Source organism: Neofelis nebulosa, chromosome 3 (genome assembly GCF_028018385.1).
Source record: "Neofelis nebulosa isolate mNeoNeb1 chromosome 3, mNeoNeb1.pri, whole genome shotgun sequence".
Taxonomy (NCBI): Eukaryota; Metazoa; Chordata; class Mammalia; order Carnivora; family Felidae; genus Neofelis; species Neofelis nebulosa.
This window is the reverse complement of record NC_080784.1, coordinates 112474229-112495225: the sequence shown is the minus strand read 5'-3', so window position 1 is coordinate 112495225 and position 20997 is coordinate 112474229. Positions and strand designations below refer to the sequence as shown.

The 20997-nt window shown below is 45.3% G+C and overlaps 1 protein-coding gene and 1 long non-coding RNA gene across 2 annotated transcripts; one reads left to right on the top strand and one right to left on the bottom strand.

Annotated features, from left to right (window-relative positions):
• Window positions 1-13861: 13861 nt before the first annotated feature.
• On the bottom strand, window positions 13862-16335 carry NEUROG2 (neurogenin 2). The gene is made up of 2 exons (XM_058721627.1): window positions 16224-16335; window positions 13862-15832 (listed from the first exon to the last, which is right to left on the bottom strand). Exon 2 carries the CDS (start codon window positions 15829-15831, stop codon window positions 15013-15015), a length of 819 nt encoding a protein of 272 aa, XP_058577610.1. The 5' UTR covers window position 15832; window positions 16224-16335; the 3' UTR covers window positions 13862-15012.
• Window positions 16336-17173: 838 nt separating this feature from the next.
• LOC131507181 (uncharacterized) lies at window positions 17174-20110 on the top strand. The gene is made up of 3 exons (XR_009259381.1): window positions 17174-17333; window positions 18786-18864; window positions 19803-20110. It is a non-coding gene; the product is annotated as an uncharacterized LOC131507181 (long non-coding RNA).
• Window positions 20111-20997: the final 887 nt, after the last annotated feature.

The following is a 20997-nucleotide window of genomic DNA, read 5'->3' as shown; positions in this document are numbered from 1 at the left end:
CACTAAATCCCCAAATGCTAAGGGTCTAGTGTGTTCTAGTGGTTTCCCTTAACTGGGGGATTATATGGCGATTTAGAAGCTGTTCTATTTTTCTGGGTGGCAGAGGGCCCCTGGGCTATGTTCGCTTTGTTGTTTGTCCAGCCTCTATTTTGTACTCTTAGCTAGAATGCCATGGAATACATGTGAATAAAAGTTCTCTTTAAAAAAATAAAGATTGGATGATTCCATACATAATATTCTACAACTTGGTATTTTCATCTACTAAGATATTGCGGGCAATTTACCCCTTCCCAGTTTATCCCAAGGTAGACTTTCCCAGGAATAATGTAAATGGGAAGCATTACCATAACTGAATACAACTTTCTTGCAAAAGAGCCCTCCCAAATTGCATACCTGTAGTTCCACTAAAGCCATCTGGGAATAACCCTTCATATGTGTCTTTATTGTTTTATTTCACAGTTCCTGAATGTCCATCCCAGACTGATGCCAAACTGGTTGCCTCAAAATCATTTCAGTTTTTTAAAAAACATACAGATTCTGGGTTCTTGCATCAAAAAAGTCATCCCATAAGTCTGAGGAAAGGGCTGGGAATCTATAAAATATAACACATATAAATATAAAATATAACACAAGTGATTCTGGCGATCAGCCAGGTTTGTAGATAATGAAACCGTCAGTGTTTGCTGGAGAACACGTTACCGGTGTTAGTAGTGGGAGATGAGCTCATGATTATCCAAGCAAGTCAGTTCACCTAGCAATACTCCATTCTTTTGTGATGATGTATACTCTTCCAGCACATGAATGTGCCAGGCATGAGGTAACTTATTCCCTACTGATGAACATTTAAATTGCTTCCAAACTTTTTTATTTTATTAGCAACACTATCATAAATATTTGTGTGTGTGTGTGTGTGTGTGTGTGTGTGTGAAGAACAGAGAGACAATGGGAGAGTTCCTGTAGGATAACTTCCTAAAAATGGAATTTCTGGTTCTAACAGTATATGTTTTTTGATTTTTGAAACAATTCATCCAGAACCACATTATATAGACTCCTATCTTGTCCCATAATATATTATCAAAAGATGAAGTATTTTATTTCACCTCTCCAAAGAATTATATTCATTGTAGTTATTAACTGTAAATTACCTCAATATAAAGTCAATGGTAGTTACAATTATTCTAAATTGTTACTACTACAGTAAAACCTTGGTTTGCAAACGTAATTTGTTCAGGAAACATGCTTGTGATCCAAAGCACTTGTATATCAAAGCGAATTTCCCCATAAGAAATCATGGAAACTCAGATGATTCTTTCCACAACCCAAAAATATTCATATAAAAATGATTACAGTACTGGAATATAATACAAAATAACAAAGAAAATACAAAATATAAAGAAAAATAAACAAATTAACCTGTGCTTACTTTGAAAACCTTCGTGTCTGGTGTGAGGGAGACAAGAGAGAGGTTTATTGTACAGGACAACTTTCACTGTCACTAATGGAATCACTGCATCTTTTGGCTCCATGGAATCTTTTTCTTTTCCTGCAGCTTTAACAAGGAACCTATCCAATGACACTTGCTTTTGCCTCCTTCTGAGGATTTCACCGAAATATGACATTGTCGTTAAACAGATTCATTGTTCGCACTGCTACAGCTTTATTCTGGTGGTACATTTTTTTCTACAAGACTTTGCACTGTTCCCCACATTCTACACATCTCCCTAATCTCATTTGAAGTGAAGGGTTCCTCCGCCTTTTTCTTCTTCTCCTCTGCAGATGAGAGGCAGATGTAGACTTCTTATAAAATTTTGCAATTTCGGCCACTTCCCTACCTTGTTCATATTCTTGACGATTTCCTTCTTAATTTCCAACTTAACCTCCATCTCCTTCTCACCACTGCCTTTCTTTTCAACCTTTCTCTGCATGGGGGCCATTGTATACACTCGCACAGATATTGACTAACCTCTTGTCATCGACTGTATTTAATGTAACTGGCAATTAGGCAGCAGAGGAAAGGATCTATATCTGCAGGCAGCCTGACCTAGAACGAGGCAAAGCATTCCTATGCTTACTCTTGTATGGAAAAGCAAAGGACTGTCTATAGGTGCTTTGAAGTGACAAAAAATACACTAGTGCCTGTTGTGGGCACCTACCAATGTTCTGAAAAACCACTGATTTCTGCCAAACACTGTGGCCTGAGACCGGGAATCTGAGCATGGGAGACTATCACCACAACCCAGCAGCAAGACAGAGAGAGAGAGAGAGAGAGAGAGAATCATTGGCTCAGTTGTGATCACGTGGTGTTTGGTGTCACATACTACTCCTGGAAGATATCGCTCATTTATCAAGTTAAAATTTATTAGAAATGCTTGCTTGTCTCGAGGAACACTAGCAGAACAAGTTACTTGCAATCCAAGATTTTAATGTATACATTTTTCTTTGATATTTTCATAAACCTGATGTAATTTTTGAAACAACTAAAATTCTAAAGCCTGTATAATTTTATACTTAAAATATCATGTACATTTGGTACTCATAATTTTCAAGAAAATAGTGGAATAGCAATCATTTATTAGGACCTACTACGTGCCAAACACATGACATGCATTAGATCATTTAACTATTAGAAATAGGGAACTAGGGGCACCTGGGTGGCTCAGTCGGTTGAGCGTCCACCTTTGGCTTAGGGCATGATCTCTCAGTTTGTGGGTTGAGCCTCGCATCAGGCTCTGTGCTGACAGTTCTAAGCCTGGAGACTGCTTCAGATTCTGTGTCTCCCTCTCTCTCTCTCTCTCTCTCTCTTGCTGGCACTCTGTGTGTATCTCTCTCAAAAATAAATCAACATTGGGGCGCCTGGGTGGCGCAGTCGGTTAAGCGTCCGACTTCAGCCAGGTCACGATCTCGCGGTCCGTGAGCTCGAGCCCCGCGTCAGGCTCTGGGCTGATGGCTCGGAGCCTGGAGCCTGTTTCCGATTCTGTGTCTCCCTCTCTCTCTGCCCCTCCCCCGTTCATGCTCTGTCTCTCTCTGTCCCAAAAATAAATTAAAAATGTTGAAAAAAAAATTAAAAAAAAAAATAAATCAACATTAAAAAAAATTTTTTTAAAAAGAAATAGGAAACTAAGCTCAAAATTAAGGTGCTTAAGACCACAAAGACAATATACATTAGAAGTGGGATTTGAACTCAAGCTGATTGATTCCCAAACCAAGCATGTAATACTCACAGTATTAAAATTATTTATTTTATTTTAGAGAAAGAAAGCAAGAGCACAAGGTGGGGGGAGGGCAAAGAAAGATGGAGAGAGAGAATCCCAAGCCTGCTCCACACCAAACATGGAGCCCCACATGGGGAAGGGGGAGGCTCAATCCCAAAACTGTGAGAACATGACCTGAGTCGAAATCAGGAGTCAGATGCTTAACCAACTGAGCTGCCCAAGCACCCCTCAAATTTAACTTTATTTTGTTGTGATAGCAATGTGAATGGAAACCCAAGTATATTAAAATGCAGGTAGAAAGGCATTGCTATTGACTCTTAATGTCTTCAAACAATTGTGTTTATATAGAATATATCTGAGCCCCTAACTCCCACCTCATTCACTACTTCACAATATTATTGTAAGTATGCTTTTCTTAGCTCTGGAAGATTCCAGATGCAGCTTGAAAAGATGAACTATTGTGTAAAGAAGAAAAACTAGAATTTAGGCAGACCCACTTATGACCACATCTATGACAGAGGTTGGGTGAAATGTTAACATTTGAACAAACTTTCTTCTTATCAAGGAATCAATGGGGGGAAAGGAACATTGAGATGTGTCTTAATTGAGTACACATATAAATAGGAACTTAGAACTGACTACTCTTTGTCTATAAAAAATTACTTCATGGAGCACCTGCATGGCTCAGTCAGTTAAGCATCCCACTCAGTTTAGGTCATTATCTCACAGTTCTTGAGTTTGAGCCCCACATTGGGATCTCTATTGTCAGCGCAGAGCCCACTTCAGATCCTCTGCCCCCCCCCTCCCCCCGCTCTTCACCCGTGCTCACTTTCTCTCTCTCTCAAATATAAACATTAAAAAAACTTTCTTCATCAACATTAACACAACAAATATTTATTGAGCTCCTACCGTGTGGGAGGCACTACTACAGGTGATGGAGATAGCACCGAACAAAGCACGCGCATGCACGTGGGTACACATGCACGTGGGCACGCACAAACACGGGTCCTCCTGGCATTTGCATTCTAATGAGGGAAGACAATGTAAACGAGTTACTTGTTGGTGATTCATGTAAGAAAAATAACGATGGGTGGGCGTTTCCAAAGTAAGTGTACAATGTAACCGGAACAAGAGTAAAAAAAAATCATAGATGTATTTCATATATTGTCTAACTGAATCAGTACCTAAAAATAAGCTACAAGTTTATAAAGGTCATTTACTGACTTGGAGCTCTCCAAGTCTCTGCATCATGAAGGGAAAATCAAACCTCCTTAGGAAAAGATGGATACTTTTGTTACTTCTCATGAAGTTCAGTGACAGAGTAGAGGACTTCATCTAGCCTTTGGAAACAAAGTATTATTCTAAGTTGATGCTAGGTGAACGCTAGTTCATAGGAGTGAAGTAAAAACCCTAACTGACCTGCTTGGGGCTGGTTACTTCAGATTTCACTACCTCTCTCTGTTCTACAACTCTCTGCGCTGAGGCCCACCCTCTCCCTTCTTCAGCAAACCAGACGTCATGTTAATAAGAGTTGATTTGTAAATAGCGTCTCCCTCACCCCATCTCTACCCCCCTTTGGCCAGGCTCCTACTTTTCTGCTCAATGGCACAGATGCGGCTTTGAGCTGACTGGGACCAGGCAGCTATTAGCAGCAAATCCAGTGAGGGAAATTAATGAAGGGGACAGCTAATAAAAGACAGCTCAGGACAGCCAGACTAACTTGCTCCGAGCAGTAATTAACTTTTTTTTTCTTTCTTTCTTTTTTTTTCTTTTCTTTTTCTTTTTTAACTCATGAAGGTAAATATGCCATCAGCACTGGTCCAACTCTTCTTTATTAAAATGGAGAGAGCAGAGCTATTCATGGGGACCTGAGACTTAATCTGTTTCCCCCCCAAGAAGAACAATTTTAAATTACTTATGTGATGTGTTTATAGATCCATGATGTCCAAATCAAGAGACGCCTTTAAAGATGAGAAATAAAGGAGGCAGATGAAGGAATATGAGTCCCTGAATAAAAGACATAGTCATCCTTTGCCTGGATGCAGCTTAAAAGACAGAAATCTTTTTTAAAGGTTTGCTTGTCTTCCCCACCTAAAATGATTGGCTTCTGTTCAGTGCCAAGTGTTGAATGGAAAAAAAAAAAAAAAAAAAAAAAGATCAGATTCAAGGTGCATGGCAAGTCTGATGTGTCAGTGTGAAATAATAGCCTAGCTTGAGGGACTTTTCAATTGTCTTCCTCAAACCTCCAGTTTCCATTTTTGAAGTCCCATTTACTAAAGGCAACTTAAAATTTGGTTTCTCCATCCATTTTTAGAAATCAATATGGCTCTTTTAAAAATAAATCTTTCTGAGATCTCTTTTGCACTGCTGGTGGGAATGCAAACTGGTACAGCCACTCTGGAAAACAGTATGGAGGTTCCTCAAAAAGTTAAAAATAGAACTACCCTATGACCCAGAAATTGCACTACTAGGTATTTATCCAAGGGATACAGGGATGCTGTTCCAAGGGGCACATCACCCCAATGTTCATAGCAGCACCTTCAACAATAGCCAAAGTATGGAAAGAGCCCAAATGTCCATCGATGGATGAATGGATAAAGAAGATGTGGTATATATGTGTGTGTGTGTATATATATATATATATATATATATATATATATATATATATATACAATGGAGTATTACTCGGCAATCAAAAAGAATGAAATCTTGACATTTGCAACTACGTGGATGGAACTAGAGGGTATTATGCTAAGCGAAATTAGTCAGTCAGAGAAAGACAAAAATCATATGACTTCACTCATATGAGGACTTTATGACACAGAACAGATGAACACAAGGGAAGGGAAGCAAAAATAATATAAAAACAGGGAGGAGGCAAAACATAAGAGACTCTTAAATATGCTGAACAAACAGAAGGTTACTGGAGGAGTTGTGGGAGGGGAGCTGGGCTAAATGGGTAAGGGACATTAAGAAATCTACTCCTGAAATCATTGTTGCACTATATGCTAACTAACTTGGATATAAATTTTAAAAAGTAAATTTTTTTTTAAAAAGTAAATCTTTCTAAAAAATACATTGAGATAAAGGGTGCCTGAGTAGCTCAGTCAGTTAAGCATTTGACTTTTGGCTCAGGTCATGATCTCATGGTTCACGAGTTCAATCCCTGCATCAGGCCCTGTGCTGACAGCTCAGAGCCTGGAACCTGCTACAGATTCTGTGTCTCCCTTGCTCTCTGTCCCTCCCCTACTTGCGCGCTCTCTCTCTCTCTCAAAAACAAATAACATTAAAAAAAATTTTTTTAATTCCCTGTGTGTCCCCTTATTAGGCTTGGGTACAAGAGGATCAAATGACATTATGACAGTGAGTTTTATCCATAGTGTCCCAGGAATCAATCTACTCTTCAAATGAATCTCCAGAACCTATCAAACCACTTCAATCACATTCTGATAGAATAAGGCAAAAACATAATTACCTTCAGGGCTCTCTCAAGAATAGGTGGCTTCATTCAAGAGGGACAGGTACCCAGATAATGGGTGCCCTCCCTGCAAAATTGCCCTCAATCAGTCACTACTATACAAAGGAGAGCACAGCTCCATATTAATAATTATTTCCCACAATGTAGCAGAAAGAGCAGGTGTGGTAAACAATAGAACTTTATACAATGTTCGTTTCTACATCAGCAGCGTGGAGAAATAAAATTAAATCTTATTAAAATGAGATAGGGAAAAGTAGGGACAAGGATAACGTGTGCTTCAAAGATGAAAACAGCTTTTATTATATAACGTATGTAACATGCGCAAATTCATAGAAAGAATAGTGGTTTCCAGGGTAGGGAAAATAGGAGTTGTTATTTGATTGGTACAGTGTTTCAGTTTTGCAAAATGCACAAGTATGGGGATTACTTGTACAACAATGTAAATATACTTAAAGCTACTAGGCTTACAAAATGGCTAAGATGATTTTAAAAATCACTTTTAGGATGGCTATAGATTTCCAGGCATTAAAGCTTTTTTTGCATGGCTGTAAATAAAAACTAGAATGGTTTTTGTAACAGAATCTTCAAGATTTTCAGAGATTAGTTACCAAGTTTTAGTCAACTATAAGACATTGTTTTGCTGCAAGTAAGTTATGTAGTTCCCAAATAAATATACATGCGTATTAATCAGAGTAGGCTATTACAATGCAATCATATAGCCACCAAGTCCTAGTGGCTTTTAACTCACAAGTTTTTTCTCTGTCACTCAACATCCACTGCAAGTTTAGGTGACTCAGGAGGACCACTGCTGCTTATATGGCCATTCAAAAGCCCAACCAGCTTTACTATTTGTCCTCACCATGTCAAGAGAAGAGGAAGATAGAGACCAGAGATGGGGCCCCACCCAATGGTAAGGGCCCTGAACATGCCCAATAGGGTTAGAACATCAGATACTGGTGGAGACTAGGCACGTCCTCCACAATATCCAGCAGCAGGGTTTTGTCAGATGGAATGAAATGAAATAACGGGCTTTGAATAATCATCAGATCAACTTCCTCTGTATAGTTTAGAACGTTTTGCTTTGAAAAAACTCTAGGGAGTCTAGAAAACTCCCCCCAGTATGAGAGAGCAGAATAGTCTAAGATTCTAGAACTGTTCTAGATGAGGAGAACTCAACGCTTTTTAAATGATTTGGTCACAAAAAAGAAAACTCATTTTTCACCGCATTCTTTCTGAACTTCCCAGACCGAAGATGTTGTCAGGTGGACTCTTTAAATTTCCTGCACAGGACAGGAGCTTCTTTTGCCAATGCCAACCTGAGCTTGGGAAAGGCTTGCCTGTGTACATACTCCCTGCCATGTGGATATGGTGAAATCATTTTTCTTCCAATTCAAGAGAAGCACTGGATTTGAATTCAGGACTTTCAAGATTCTTTTTCCTGCTCCACCAGGAAAATGATGTTTCACTTCCCTTTTTCCAAGTTTCTGCCATGGCAATCTTTGAGAGTTAAGGAAAATAAAACTAGTTCAGATGGGCTTGATTTTTTTTTTTTTAATGTTTGATCATGTTCTAGGCACTGTGATATGAAAGAAGTATTAATGCATTAATACCATACTTATCCAAGGGTATGGTTACACTTTCCTCCACATAGTTTCAAAGATATGTTCAAGGTCTTAACCCCACATGATTTCTTTTTTCAAAATTAGCTGGAAAAAAATTATACCTTCACATTGAATCAGTCTTCTTGTATTTGCATGTTGTGTATTGTTAGATGTAAAAGCTTGAAAAAACAAAATCAAATTAAAGTTATACTCAGAATCCCTCATTTTTAATTGTTTCAAGGCATACCAAGATTTATGTACTACAGAAAGCAAGCCATGGCAAGCCTGTGGGCTTACTCTTTTGTCACACTGGCACTAGTCTGGCTTCATTCTGCTATTCTTATACCGAGGAGGCAATAAACCCCCTTGAGAGTCATGGAGCTGCCCGTGGAGCCCTGACGGTGCGGAGAAGCTTTTATGCCAAAATACAATGCACAAAGGGATCATAAACACGTTTGAAAAGGAAGATGACCTCTTTGTCACAAGGAATTAGGCTTTATTGCAAGCTGCTGCCATGGAAACCAGCCCTGAGTTTCCCTCTGCTTATTTTGAAGGTTCCTGTTTCCATTTTACATGGACTTCAGCACTTTTATTTAATTGTTGCTGGATCAAATAAAATAGGTGAAAGGTTTTGGTTCTTGGCGCCGCTGTTTACCATCTCCAGGTACTCGTCCAGGCACTGGAGGGAAGAGAAAGAGGTGGTGATGGTATCATGAGAAAGCAAGGAGGAATGTGGAAAGACCTTGGTGGCACAGTCTGCTCCCTGCAATTCAACAAGATCAGAGAAGATACGCCCTCGTTTCTAAACCTTTGAAAAGCCAGTTACAGTGCAAACAGCCTCTCCTGGAGGAGATGTGTCGTTTGAAAGAAATTTAACTTTTTGCAACTAGATTTCTTACACCCCTGGAATTCAATATACACTATTAACTACAGTGCCTACCAGGTCACATGAATCTAAAAGCACTGCCCCCAAAGTCCAACCAAAATTAAAAGTATGCTTCCACTGGGAGGAATCTTAGATCCCAAATCCTTTTATTTCTTAAGAAATGCGACTTTTGTACGGTGAGAAACTTGACATGAAAACCTAATGCTGACACAGTTACAGCCTTGACAAGTACAAGGGAAAAATAAGTAAAAAGAGAATTGATAATGAGCTAACCACCACTGAAGCTCTGAGATCCCAAAGCTGGTTAGAACACCTGATGAGTAATGGCCCCGAGTCCGCTCGGTGAGAGGCGGGGGCTAGAGAGGGAGAGGAAAGCCCTGCGAATCTTCCTTCCCGCCTGCAGCTTCCCAACCCCAACCCTAAGGGATTCCGGCGCTCTGATCCCAGGAGGCTGAGCCGCTCTCGCAAGGTTAGAGATCTGCTGGGTGGAGCGCAGACCTGGCCCCTGTCCGGGTGCTCAGGGAGTCCCGGCCCTTCGCTGGGTGTTCCTGGTCGATAATCCAAGTTGACTTTGCCCCTTTGCGCTGTGAGTGGCTGGAGAAGCCTGGTGCGAGCGAAAGCAGACAGGAGCACTCCTATCGCCCTCCCTCTTCCTCCGCCCGTGGCACCAAGGGTGGGGGTGGGGGGGTCATTTGTTGTAGCGCACACACCATCGGGATCCTTTCCCACTCCATCCTCCCGACTCACGCCACCTTGCAGGAAAATAATAGCTTCGGCCACACTGGCTTTCCAGTTCTGCTTTCCGGATGACTGCATTTCTTTGCTCCTCTCTCCGGTCGGGGACCATCTAAAACTGCCCCCAAGTGGTGTTCCCAGGAGACCCCCGGATCCGACTCGGACACTAAAGAGCAACTCACTTCATCTTCCTCGGTAAGAGGAGCTCATCCAGGCTGAATAAAGCAAACTGGAAAAAGAAAACCAGGGGGTAGGGGTGGGGGTGGGGGTGGGGGTGCAAGGAGAACGGCTCCTGCAGTTCTCGCTCCTCCCCGCCCCGGCCGGACCTTGCGGGTGCCCACTGTGTGCCACGTGGGGCGGCCCCTAGCGAGCCGCACCGCCCCCCTCCCTCCACATCCACACCCAAAGGTTTTGGAAAAGAAACTAACTGCCCAGAGCAATGAACCCTAGAGGATAGGGAGAGGGGGTGAGGGGTGTGAACCCTCGTTTTTCAAACTCACACACACACCCCTTTTTTGACATTCCTTAAGTGTAATCATTAAAATGAATTTTTAAAAAAGGGAGGCAGCAGCTTAACGCTGCCGTTTCTGACAATCTGCCCCACACACTGTTAGCGAAGTGAAAGATCTGGACCGAGCTTTGTTGCTTCGCTACCAATAACAGACTTGGGGAGACCAAGCCTCCGATTTCTGGCCACATCAAAGCACTGATTATGCAAATACCCCCCCCCTTTATTTTTAAGAATAAAATGGAAGGGGAATTATTTATCACACAATGAACCCCCTGCCAGGGAGGGAAACAATAGATCAGACCAGATAGCCCTTCTAGCCCCAGGCTGGGGGAGCGGGAAGGGGGGTGCTGGAGCCCTCACGTTTTATTGGTCTAACCTAATTTCACTAATTCTCTTTTCACACATTTTCTTTTGCGGATTCGGAGGCCGGGACTTTCACGCTCCCGGGAGCGCCCTGCATCGGTGCGATTCAAGGGCTGCCTGCTTTATTTAATTAATACATTCAAAGCTCGCCTGGGAGCCCAAGAACTGAGGGGGCGCTGCGCCGGGGGATTGTGGGGGGCGGGGGGTGAGGAGGCCCAGCAAGCGGAGGAGGCGCTTTTAACGGGTTCCAGGTGTCGGTGCCCAGAAGTCAGAACCTGCCCAAGGCTGTGCAATGCAGGGGGTGCGCCCGACGAACGGCGGCAGGCGGAGGGCGAGATGGGTGGGGGACTCGCAGCTCCCAGCCTCTCCCGCAGCCCTGGCCTGCCGCAGTCAGAGCCCTTGCCATCAAGACCCGGGGGTGTGCGCGGCTAAAGCGGGCCTTGGGCCCGGATGTCCTTCGTGCGTAATCGGGCTAAACTTGGAGAAGGACCTACGACCCCTCGCCCTCTCCGGGCCAAGGCCGCCCTGGGCCTTCGTCTGCCCTAGCCTCAGCCTGCAAGGCTCAACTCCTGCTCAGGAGCGGCGGGACCTCTAACCTCGGCTGGGCCTGGGCCGGGGTCCCGCGGCGGGCCCAGCAGTTGGCAGCCCACCTCTCTGCTTTTTTCCTCCTTGTTGGCCCTCAGCTGGATTTATTTAAAATCTGGTGAAGAAATAATAAGGCTGTTAACAAGTCCTGGGCAGTTCAGAACAAATAAATATAACCTGTGCCGGAAACCTGACGGCGTCGAAGCCACGTTTCCAAAGAGGACAGAACCAGGCTTCACACCTCTCAGCCATTAGGTAAACACGCGCAGCTCACTGGCTGGCGCGCTGGAAAGATCTAGCAACTCTGCTGGTGCGGGACTGGCATCGGAAGAACATCGCCTTGGCCTAGTTTGAAACGTATGCCATCAGATAGCTGCCAGAAAAGAATGGCCGCTCGGCGGCCCACGAGCCCTCTCGGTGTAGACAGACCAACTCTTCATGGTGTGGTCAAAGCGTGAGGAGGAAATGGAGAAACTGGAAGAGCGACTACACTCGCTACTGCAGAAGCAGCGGCTTCAACCGTGTAATTCTCATTCCTACAGAGGCAAGGAAAGGACCGTGGGGCCTCAGCCCACGCGCTGTGGAAGTTGCTGTAGGTTGGGGAGGAGAACTTCCAGCGCGAAGTGAGGCAGAAAGAACATCATTCTTAAGCACTAAGAGATTGGACGCCATAAAAAATAATTGCACCAATTTAGTGTAAAATAAGGTCTGCTCTAGATGGGGAAGGGAAAGCCTGAGTGTAGATCACAAATGGTGGATGGAATTCTGCCCATGTGTGACCACTGACGTCTATGGGGACCGACAAGCTCCAGCTAAACAGGTCTCTCTGGTGCCGTGTGGAGGTGGCTGCTAAGCTGAGCAAAGTAGCGGGTCTAGTCGTTCGCTGTATTACTCTTACTCAAAGCTGTGATTACTGGACCATCTGACCATGACTCTCCAAGTAAACAATGAGTGTCACCTGTTTATGGGGTCACCTCACCAACTGAGGAGGTTTCCCCTAGTCTTGGGAGAGTAACTGCACCTGAGAGTTTGCCTCCACAGACCTGTGCCATGAACTGTTTCTTTGGCAAATTTCTGAAAGCAGCATCTTGTATCAACATAAGCCGCGACATGATGAGAACAATTATTTGGCACTGACATTTTAAAACGCCCATACATACTACAATTGTTTTGCTTACAATTGTTTAGCTTCTTAAACATTAGAATGACAAATGTAAATATGAGGTATGGCACTTTTTTCTCATATCAGATAATCAAGAGTGCCTAGGAATAACAGGCTTGAAAATAGAAAGGTATTCCAACAGGTCTCTGTTATGTCCAGCTATGAAAACAAAGCAAAACCCTGGCTCGATTCTTCCTTTGATAAAAAATGGAGTCATTAAGATATTAAACACTTAATATTTTCCATATGGATAGACAGGAGGAGTCATTTCAGATAGATATCTCAGGAGAAATTATTGTTGCTTGAAGCAGAGGACTGGAGGATTTAACCCAAACGAGAAGCAGATATGAAGTTCATGGGCGGTGGGGGAGTTGGGCACGAATGACCATTTCTTTGCTAAGGTGATTTTTTTAAAGCTTGTGTAGTCCAGTGGACACCCTCCCCCCAAGGAAGGGGCTTAAATCTAGAATGGGGTCAACCTTCACTTGGTCATTTTTTTTTTTTTAATAATTTATTGTCAAATTGGTTTCCATACAACACCCAGTGCTCATCCCACTTGGTCATCTTTGACCCATGGTGCTATTCATTTCTGCTTTGGAGATTGAAGTGCAAGTTATAGAGTTTTGTGCTTTGGAGATTAGGAAACCATTTTTGCTCTCTCTTTGAAGAAGTTTTGGCTATGTAATTATCCTAACAAAAAATGAAAGCTGAGCTATTTCCCTTAGATACAATTTTATCCCAGCTCACTCTGAGTATTTTTTTCTCCAGGAGTTTGCTTTTCAAACCAACAAGCTTGTTAAAGCAGCTAATACAAAATCAGCTTCTGATAATGAATTATAAATACAATACAAATGCTAGAACTGGAAGGGGGCCTTGCTTAGAAGTCATTGTCTAATTCCTACAATTTACAGATAATAATTGAGACTCAAAGTGTAGGCACCATATTTTTACACATTCTAACAAGAAATTTCAACTTCACTATCTCTTTTTAAATCAAGGTTTCTGAACTTTGGAACTTACCGTGATTTAATTATCTTTTAATCCCCACCCCACCCCTTTTTTACTGATCTCATATGCTCAGAAATTGATTTCTTAAAAATCAAATTTTGGTTGTATGCAGAGCAACACTCTGATGTCCGTGTTAGTGTCTCAAATATGATTCAGCTTCTTGTGATTTCTTAGACCTTATATGTCAGTGAAATTCCTCACACAAACCCTGATGAAAAATACAAGGACTCTACTCAGTTTGCTATAAGGAGAATTTCACAAAGACACAACACATTCTTCTAAAAACCACATAAGCAGGCAAAAGTTACAACACACAGAAATTATGAAAATTATATATTTTATTTATAGTTTAATCACAAGAACAATTTTTTTGTTCAAGATGTAAATACATACTAGAATAAACTCTGTAGAATATACAAAAAATACATACTTTTCCCATGAAAAATTTCTTTATAATAAATAGAAGGGAACACGTGTGTGGCTGATCCTGATAATGCTCCGTGTCTGCTTAGGTTTTCAGTCTGTTGATTTATTTTTAATCTCTTGAAAGACTGGGGGAGTTCCTTCTCCCCTAAAAGGTCGAGATAAATAATGCATGAAGCAATCCTCCCTCCTGATTTTTCCCTTTTCCTCCACATTTTTCCTTTTGATAGAGAGTTCAGCCTAAATTTCCACGCTTGCATTCAATCATTACAAAGCCTACAAATTATACAATGACTTCTAACCTGGCCCTCTAACAAAACAACTTTTTCCCCCTTATAAATCATAAGAGACAGATGGCAAAATGGAGAAGAAAAAGGAAAGAGAAGGACGGGACAATAGGCATTGTGACGAATCTGGGAAACAGAACAAAGTGCACATCAGAGAGGGAAAGTTTGGTTTGACAGGTGAAATTCCCACAGCCCGCAGACAGCAATGGGAATAAAGCAGATGCCAGCCATTGCAAATCTGTGGATAATATTATTACCGGTAAAATCATTCAGATGCTAAGATACATTTCTTTCTACTCGACATTAACATCTCTATGTAGAAGCAAAGGTGAAGAGATCAGAGGAACCAGTTGCATTCCCCCTGGGAGATTCACACGCACTGCGCCGGGTCCCTCTGGTGTTACAGAGAGGGGGAGGAGCGTCAGTCCGCTCTGCAAACTCTTTAGACTGGCCACCTTCTTTGCTTCCCAGCATCTTTTTAGCCTTAAGAAACGCCCTCCCCCCCTCCCCCCAAACTCTACCATCCTCTTTGACAATAAGCTCCATCACACCTTCAATAAATTAGAGACCGTCTGACGGGAGGAAACCCTTGGCCAAGGAATGCAGCAAACAACCCAGGAGTCAGAACGGCTACATCTGCCCTGCGAAATGAGATGGTTTCCAGGGCATAGAAGTGGGGACAGGAGAGGGGTGGGAGGGCTTGGTCCAGGACAGGAAAGGGAACCCACTAAGGCCTGGCGCGGGTAGCAAGGATGGCAGTTCTAGATACAGTCCCTGACTATGGGGAGGTGAGGTGCGTAGCGGTGCTTGTCGGGAGGTGGGGGCTGCCAATAGTCCATGTCAGAACCAGCCGGGCTGGCAGGAGATAAAGTGCAGCTGTAGGGGGAGGTGGAGTTGGAAGACGCCGAGGAGGACGGCGCCGGGCTGTTGGTGCAGCTCCAGGTGGAGGCAGGCGACGGACTGTCTCCGCTGCTGCTCAGGGAGGCGCTAGCGCTTCCCGGACTCAGCAACACGGTCTCGGAAAAGAGCGCCCCCGGCAGGCCTCCGCCGCCACCCCCGCAGTGGTCCGCCAGGCGAAGGGTCTCGGTAAGCGCCCAGATATAATTGTGGGCAAAGCGCAGGGTCTCGATCTTGGTAAGCTTGGCGTCCTCCGGGAACGTGGGGAGTACCTCGCGCAACGCGTCCAGCGCCGCATTGAGGTTGTGCATGCGGTTGCGCTCACGGTTGTTGGCCTTCAGTCTCCGGGTCTTCTTGATGCGCTGCACGGTCTCGGCTGTCTTGGCGCCGCGGGAAACGGCCCGCGCCCTGGAGGGGCGCCGCTTGCATTCATGCACCAGACCCAGCAGCCGCGCTGGCCGGCAGCCCTCAGCTCTGGCCGACTGGCCGCCCAGCCCCCCGGGCCCGGCCTCGGCCCCAAGCTGCTGTCGCGCCCCTCCCGACGCGCCCAGCTCCTCCTCTTCCTCCTCGTCGGCGCTGGACGACAGTGGGGTGAGGGCAGCCGAGGCGGGGGAGGCCGAGCCGAGCAGGACCAGCACGTCCTCTTCCTCCTTCAACTCCAAGGTCTCGGATTTGACAAACATCCTACCAGGGAGAGCGGGGAGGAAGAAAGAACCAAACGAGATGTAAATACAGAAGCAGAGGCACGTTCTTGGTGCCAGCGGGAAGTACTCCTGCGCGCACCCACGAGGACTGGTTCGGAAGGGCGGCGCCAAGGAGGAATGTAGTTAGGGAAGAGACCCCGCCAGTGGTCTCCAAGCTCAGGAGAGCCCCTCGTTGTGTCCCCGCTGCCAGCCAACAGGGTCCCGCCCTCGGCTGGTCGACCTCGCGGCTGTGTTCCCGCCCGGAAAGAGACAGCAGCCCCTGGGACAAAGATTCTGTGCCTGCAAAGGGTGCTCGGACGTGGTGGAACAGAGTGCCGGAAAAGAGTGCCGGAAACACCCTTCCAAGTTGGAAGACACCGGCGGATACTTACGTAGTTCGCTCCCTCAGCGCGTCTCGGCGAAGCTATTACTTTGGCGTGTGCTGCGATTCTCCGCGCTGCCGGGAGCGCAGCGCTGCGTCCTTCTCTTAGCGTGAAAGCGGCGGATCTGGCGCGGCTCCGCGGGGGACCTCTCCGACTGGCGAGTTTGCCAAGAGCCCCGGAGGCCGCGGCGATCCGCCCGGGTCTCGTGTGTTGTGGTGGTGGTGCGTGTCTGTCAGTCAGTCCTCGGCCGTGCAGCTCCTGGCACGCGACTCCCGGGCACTCCAGTTAAAGCGAAGCTGCTTGTGGTTCAGTGGCTGCGTGTCTGGCACACGACTCTCCTTAAAACCCCTTATATACCACCAAGAAAACAATCAGATCTGCCCCCAGGGCCCCCACCTCCCCCCCAACCCCTGCCACCGCCTCCTCCTCCCCCCTGTGCAGGCCCCCCTTCTCCCCCGCTTTTCCCTCCCCCGGCTTATTCTTTTCATTGCATTATCATCATTCATTTCTTTCTCTTTCTTCACCCACTTCCCCCCTCCCTGGCCCTGCCATCCATCCTCCTCCTCCCATCGCCCCCCGCCTCTCTTTTCCCCCTTTATCTAATCAGCATAAAATGGTTCTAAAGCTCCTGTTGGAGCTCGAGGCTGCGGTCGGAGCGGCTGAAGCCGCGGTGGCAGCTTCAGCTCAAGCTGCGGCTGTTGTCGCCGCCGCTGCCCATTGTGATTGGTGGCTCGCGCTCGGCTGGAGCGTGCCGCTAATTTATTAATGAATGGAGGTCGCGAGGCGCAGCTGGCCAATCAGGGCGCCCCGGACTCCGGGAGGCCTGCGAGCCACGCGCACCGGAGCCCGCTCCCTTTCAGCAGCTCATTAGGGGCCGGGGCGCCGGGGGCCGTTGGGGAGACGGAGGCTACCTCCCCCCGCCCCCGTCCTTGCGGCCGCACCCCACCCCCAGCTCCGGCGCGCGCTCGCGCACCGCACCAGGCGCTGCCCGGCCTCTCAGCTCCCGGACGTTGAGCTCCGAGGAATTAGTTAATGGGGGTCAGAATCTCGGGGAAAGCAGCAACCCTCTGGTGCTACCCGGCGTCTCTTGGCAAAGCCTCTTAGGAGCTGTACCAAATAGTAAATTGTTTTAAAACGCATTCATTCGGTCACGGGAGGAGTGGGGTGTGGGTGGCGAGTTGTGGGCACATGGTGGGCAAACGTGTTTAGGTTCCAGAGAGAATGGCGTAGAAGGGTGAAGGAAGAGGACGTTGGAAGATTCATCGAGGCGTCTCCTAGAAGGGGAGATCCAGTGCGGGAGCGGTAGATGGGCTTTTAGAGGATGTGAGAATAAACGCACTCACAGGTTAAAGCTAAAACCCTCCTCATTTTGCCGGTGACAAACGGAGTCTCCGGGAACCGACACAGGTTCTGTCTGTTCGTTTTGCTTTGTTTTGTTTGTTTTGTTTTGGGGTTTAACCCCGCTTTACGGCAGAGCCAGACAACAAGGTGGCTTCCTTGCAAGGGTGGCAGCCAGCGGAGTGGGAGGAGCGGCCGACCTGCAGCGCCTGGGCTGAGCTGACATTTCCGTGACCTCTGCTCCGCGCTGGGGGGCGTTGTAGGGACAAGGGGCCCGTCCTCCCGATACTCGGCGCTTTTCAACGGAAAAATAGAGCCGAGGGCTACTGGACTTCGGAGGGAACTTGTTCTGAATTGCTCGTCAGCCCTCCCTCTCTCCTCCTCCCCCACGCTCACGCCCACCCTCTTGTCGCCTTGACTGACTTTTCTTAGAGACAGAACCAGAGTCCCTAGAAGTGTGTGTGCCGGATGGAGCGTTAGACCGTGCCAGAGTAGCTGACAAGAATCTGGACTGCGGTAGATAGGAGAGGAGTCCCTTGAGTTCCCTTTTGCAAATTCAGTTTAAGCAAGGCGTATTTGGAATGGTGGAAGTTGAAAAGTGACAAGAGAGAAAAGATTCTTGTCTGCAGGTCTCTGTGTCACTCAGGTTGTAGGAATTGGAAACAAATTTATTTCAGAGAAGGGCATGATGAAAGCGGTTGTTAGTGTTTTGGCATGGTTTCAATTTGTTTTATGTTTTCTGCATGGAGTAACAGCAGGATTGGAAGGTGCAAAGTAAAGAAAATGAAAATTAGAATCCCGTGAAAGAGACTTTTGCCCACTGCAGCCCTCCAACCTCCAGACTCCCTTTCTGTCTTGAAATGATTTGAAAACTGCCACAATTTTCACTTTGCTCATTGATATTTGTGTTTCGCCTCTCTTCCCCTTGGAAAGAGCAAGTTCCCTACGCTTAAAAGCATTATTTCTCCAGATGCCCCCTCAATCTTTTCAGAAAAGAACAGCTTGATTTCATGTGTTAGCAGTGCAAACATTTATAAAGAAGAAAGACACTTTCAGTCTCCAGAATACAGCATCTGCCTCTCTCACACTTCTTCGGGTCTCTGATTCTGGATCATGAGCCTACAGAATCAGAACTTCATAAAAGAGTTTGATCAAGCAGAAGATAGGTCAGTAGTAAAAGTTAACAGAAGTGCTTTACCATGGTTGCGTGTATATCTTAACATTATTTTGCAGGTGATGCTCACCGATACCAAACAAGTGAATACTCTTCGCAGTCCCTCTAAAAGAAAGCCTTCAAAGTCATGGCTAGCGGGTCAAGATTGAAGGAACACAGGAACACTGCAGTGGATGCAAGATTTTTGTGTTAATTTGAGTGAAACAGAGGATGAGAATGCTGGGTTCTGAGGAAACGATCAAATACTGCTAAAAAGAAATACTGGGATGATGGGAGGAACCACGCACGGAGTGTCAGTCTTTAGATAGATACATCTCATGTAGGAGTTGCCCGCAAAGAATGACAAGCCAACTGGTTAATGTAACAGAAAGCAAAGGAAGGTTTATCTCGGTATCAGTAGAAACGTACCCTTTGGACAGGTTGTTGCAAAATTTTGGTTTGGCTAGAAAGTGCTGGGTTGATACGATAAAATATATTTGGGTGAAGAACAGAATCAGAATCCAGTTAAGAAGCTTAAAGGAAAATCTGGTAAATCTTGTATAACTCTACACAGAGATCAAACTGGGTCTAATGCTTAGTGCTAGTGAAACACACAATGGATTTCTTTAGTTGATTGTTAACAGCATTTGGGTGTCTGACTTCCCAGCTTTTATGTTCTCCCAGGTTTTATGTTTTTATGATGCACCGAAGGGGTGCATGCTTTCTCTTGTCAAAATCCAAACTTTCTACACTGTAAGAAGTTAATAATACATATTTAAGCATGTTCTGTGCAGATATTTAGTAAAGATAAAATATCATGAGGGTAAACTGCACATTTTGGATTCCAGAAATTTCCTTCAAAAAGGAAAATTCTGCGGAGAAACTTAAGGTTTCAAACATAGACGTAAATCAGCTTCTAATCTTTATAAATATAAGGATATCAAGGAGTTCATAGAATTTTATCTTTAAAATAAGGGCTTCTTTGGGTGTATGCAGTGGTGTATCTTAGATTACTGTGCAAAGTACAGAGTTTTTAAAAATCACCCTTTATATCATCTTGGAATTCTAAGAATTTTGGTTGTATGTTTGTGTTATAGCTTTCAAGAGAATCGTCACTCAGTAATAGAGCACTTCTGGAAATATTTCCCACTATGAAGAATATTATTTTTTAAAAGAAAAGAAAAGAAACAACTCCAAGAACAGTCTAACAACGCTAGTGAAAGTCCAGAAACCAACCATTCACACTCAGTTGCAGAATTCTTTTTGTTCAGCATTTTGCTCAGTTTTGCTGAAAGAAAGAAATTTTAATTTGTACTCAGATGTGCGAAGACGTGACCGACGCCAAATATCCTTAGCTGGACTCTTCTAGCACTCTTTTAACTTAAATAAATTCAAGAGGCACTTGTGTGGTCTAAAAGATTGTCCAGATGAAACGAGGCTGAAATGTTATGCGAAGGGGGAGGGGAGCGCGTGAATAGCATCAGTGAGGACGGTGACCGAGGGCCGCTCCTGTCCACTGCGTGAACTGTCCTGAAGGGTCAAACTGTTCATCTTCAGCCCTTCTTTCAGTGTGCAATCCTACTTTAAGAGAACAAAAGCTCAAAGCAGGCAGTTATCAAGAGATGGGAGCACAATGATTTAAACTCGTCCCTAAGCCTTCGAAAGAAAGGGGGTCGAATCGTGTAGGGAGAGAAAAGTGAAGTAAGGGGAGGGGTGAGAGGGTGGAGATCTTTAGAAAGTCTTTGTTGCCTCTAAGAAGCTTGAACTTTGAGGCGACCCAAAAGCCCTAAAGTTTAGGGTAGGTGTTGCTGTGGGGCCATAGGCTACATCCCATCCACACTTCGACCTCACAAGTGGCCAAAGAGGGCAAATGGTCTCCTCCCCAAACTCACGCTGCTGCAGGTGAATGCGGGGGTGAGGGTGGGCGGGGAGGCCGCGAGGGAGGGCTCTTTTCCCAGAGTGCAGGAGGAAAAATTTGCCTGCCCAGCGAGCCTGTCCCCCAATTCCCAGTAAACCACCCTGCCTGCAAGGAGAGGGAGCATCTACACCCTGCTAAAAGGATAGGGTGCCGTGCCTGCCAAAGGGATTTTATAGCCTAATGTCCTAATCCCCCGAGGGAGCGCTCAGAAAGGCGTAAAGATGGAGAGGAAAAAGTTAGCCAATCCTGAAAATGGTTAGTTCTTCACTGGGGGCTGCAAACGCCGTTTCCAGGGCCGGGGAGGCCGGCCTGGAAAAGGTTAGCTTTCCTCGCCGAGGACTCCTCGCGCTGCCAGAGTTCGTTATTTGTGACGA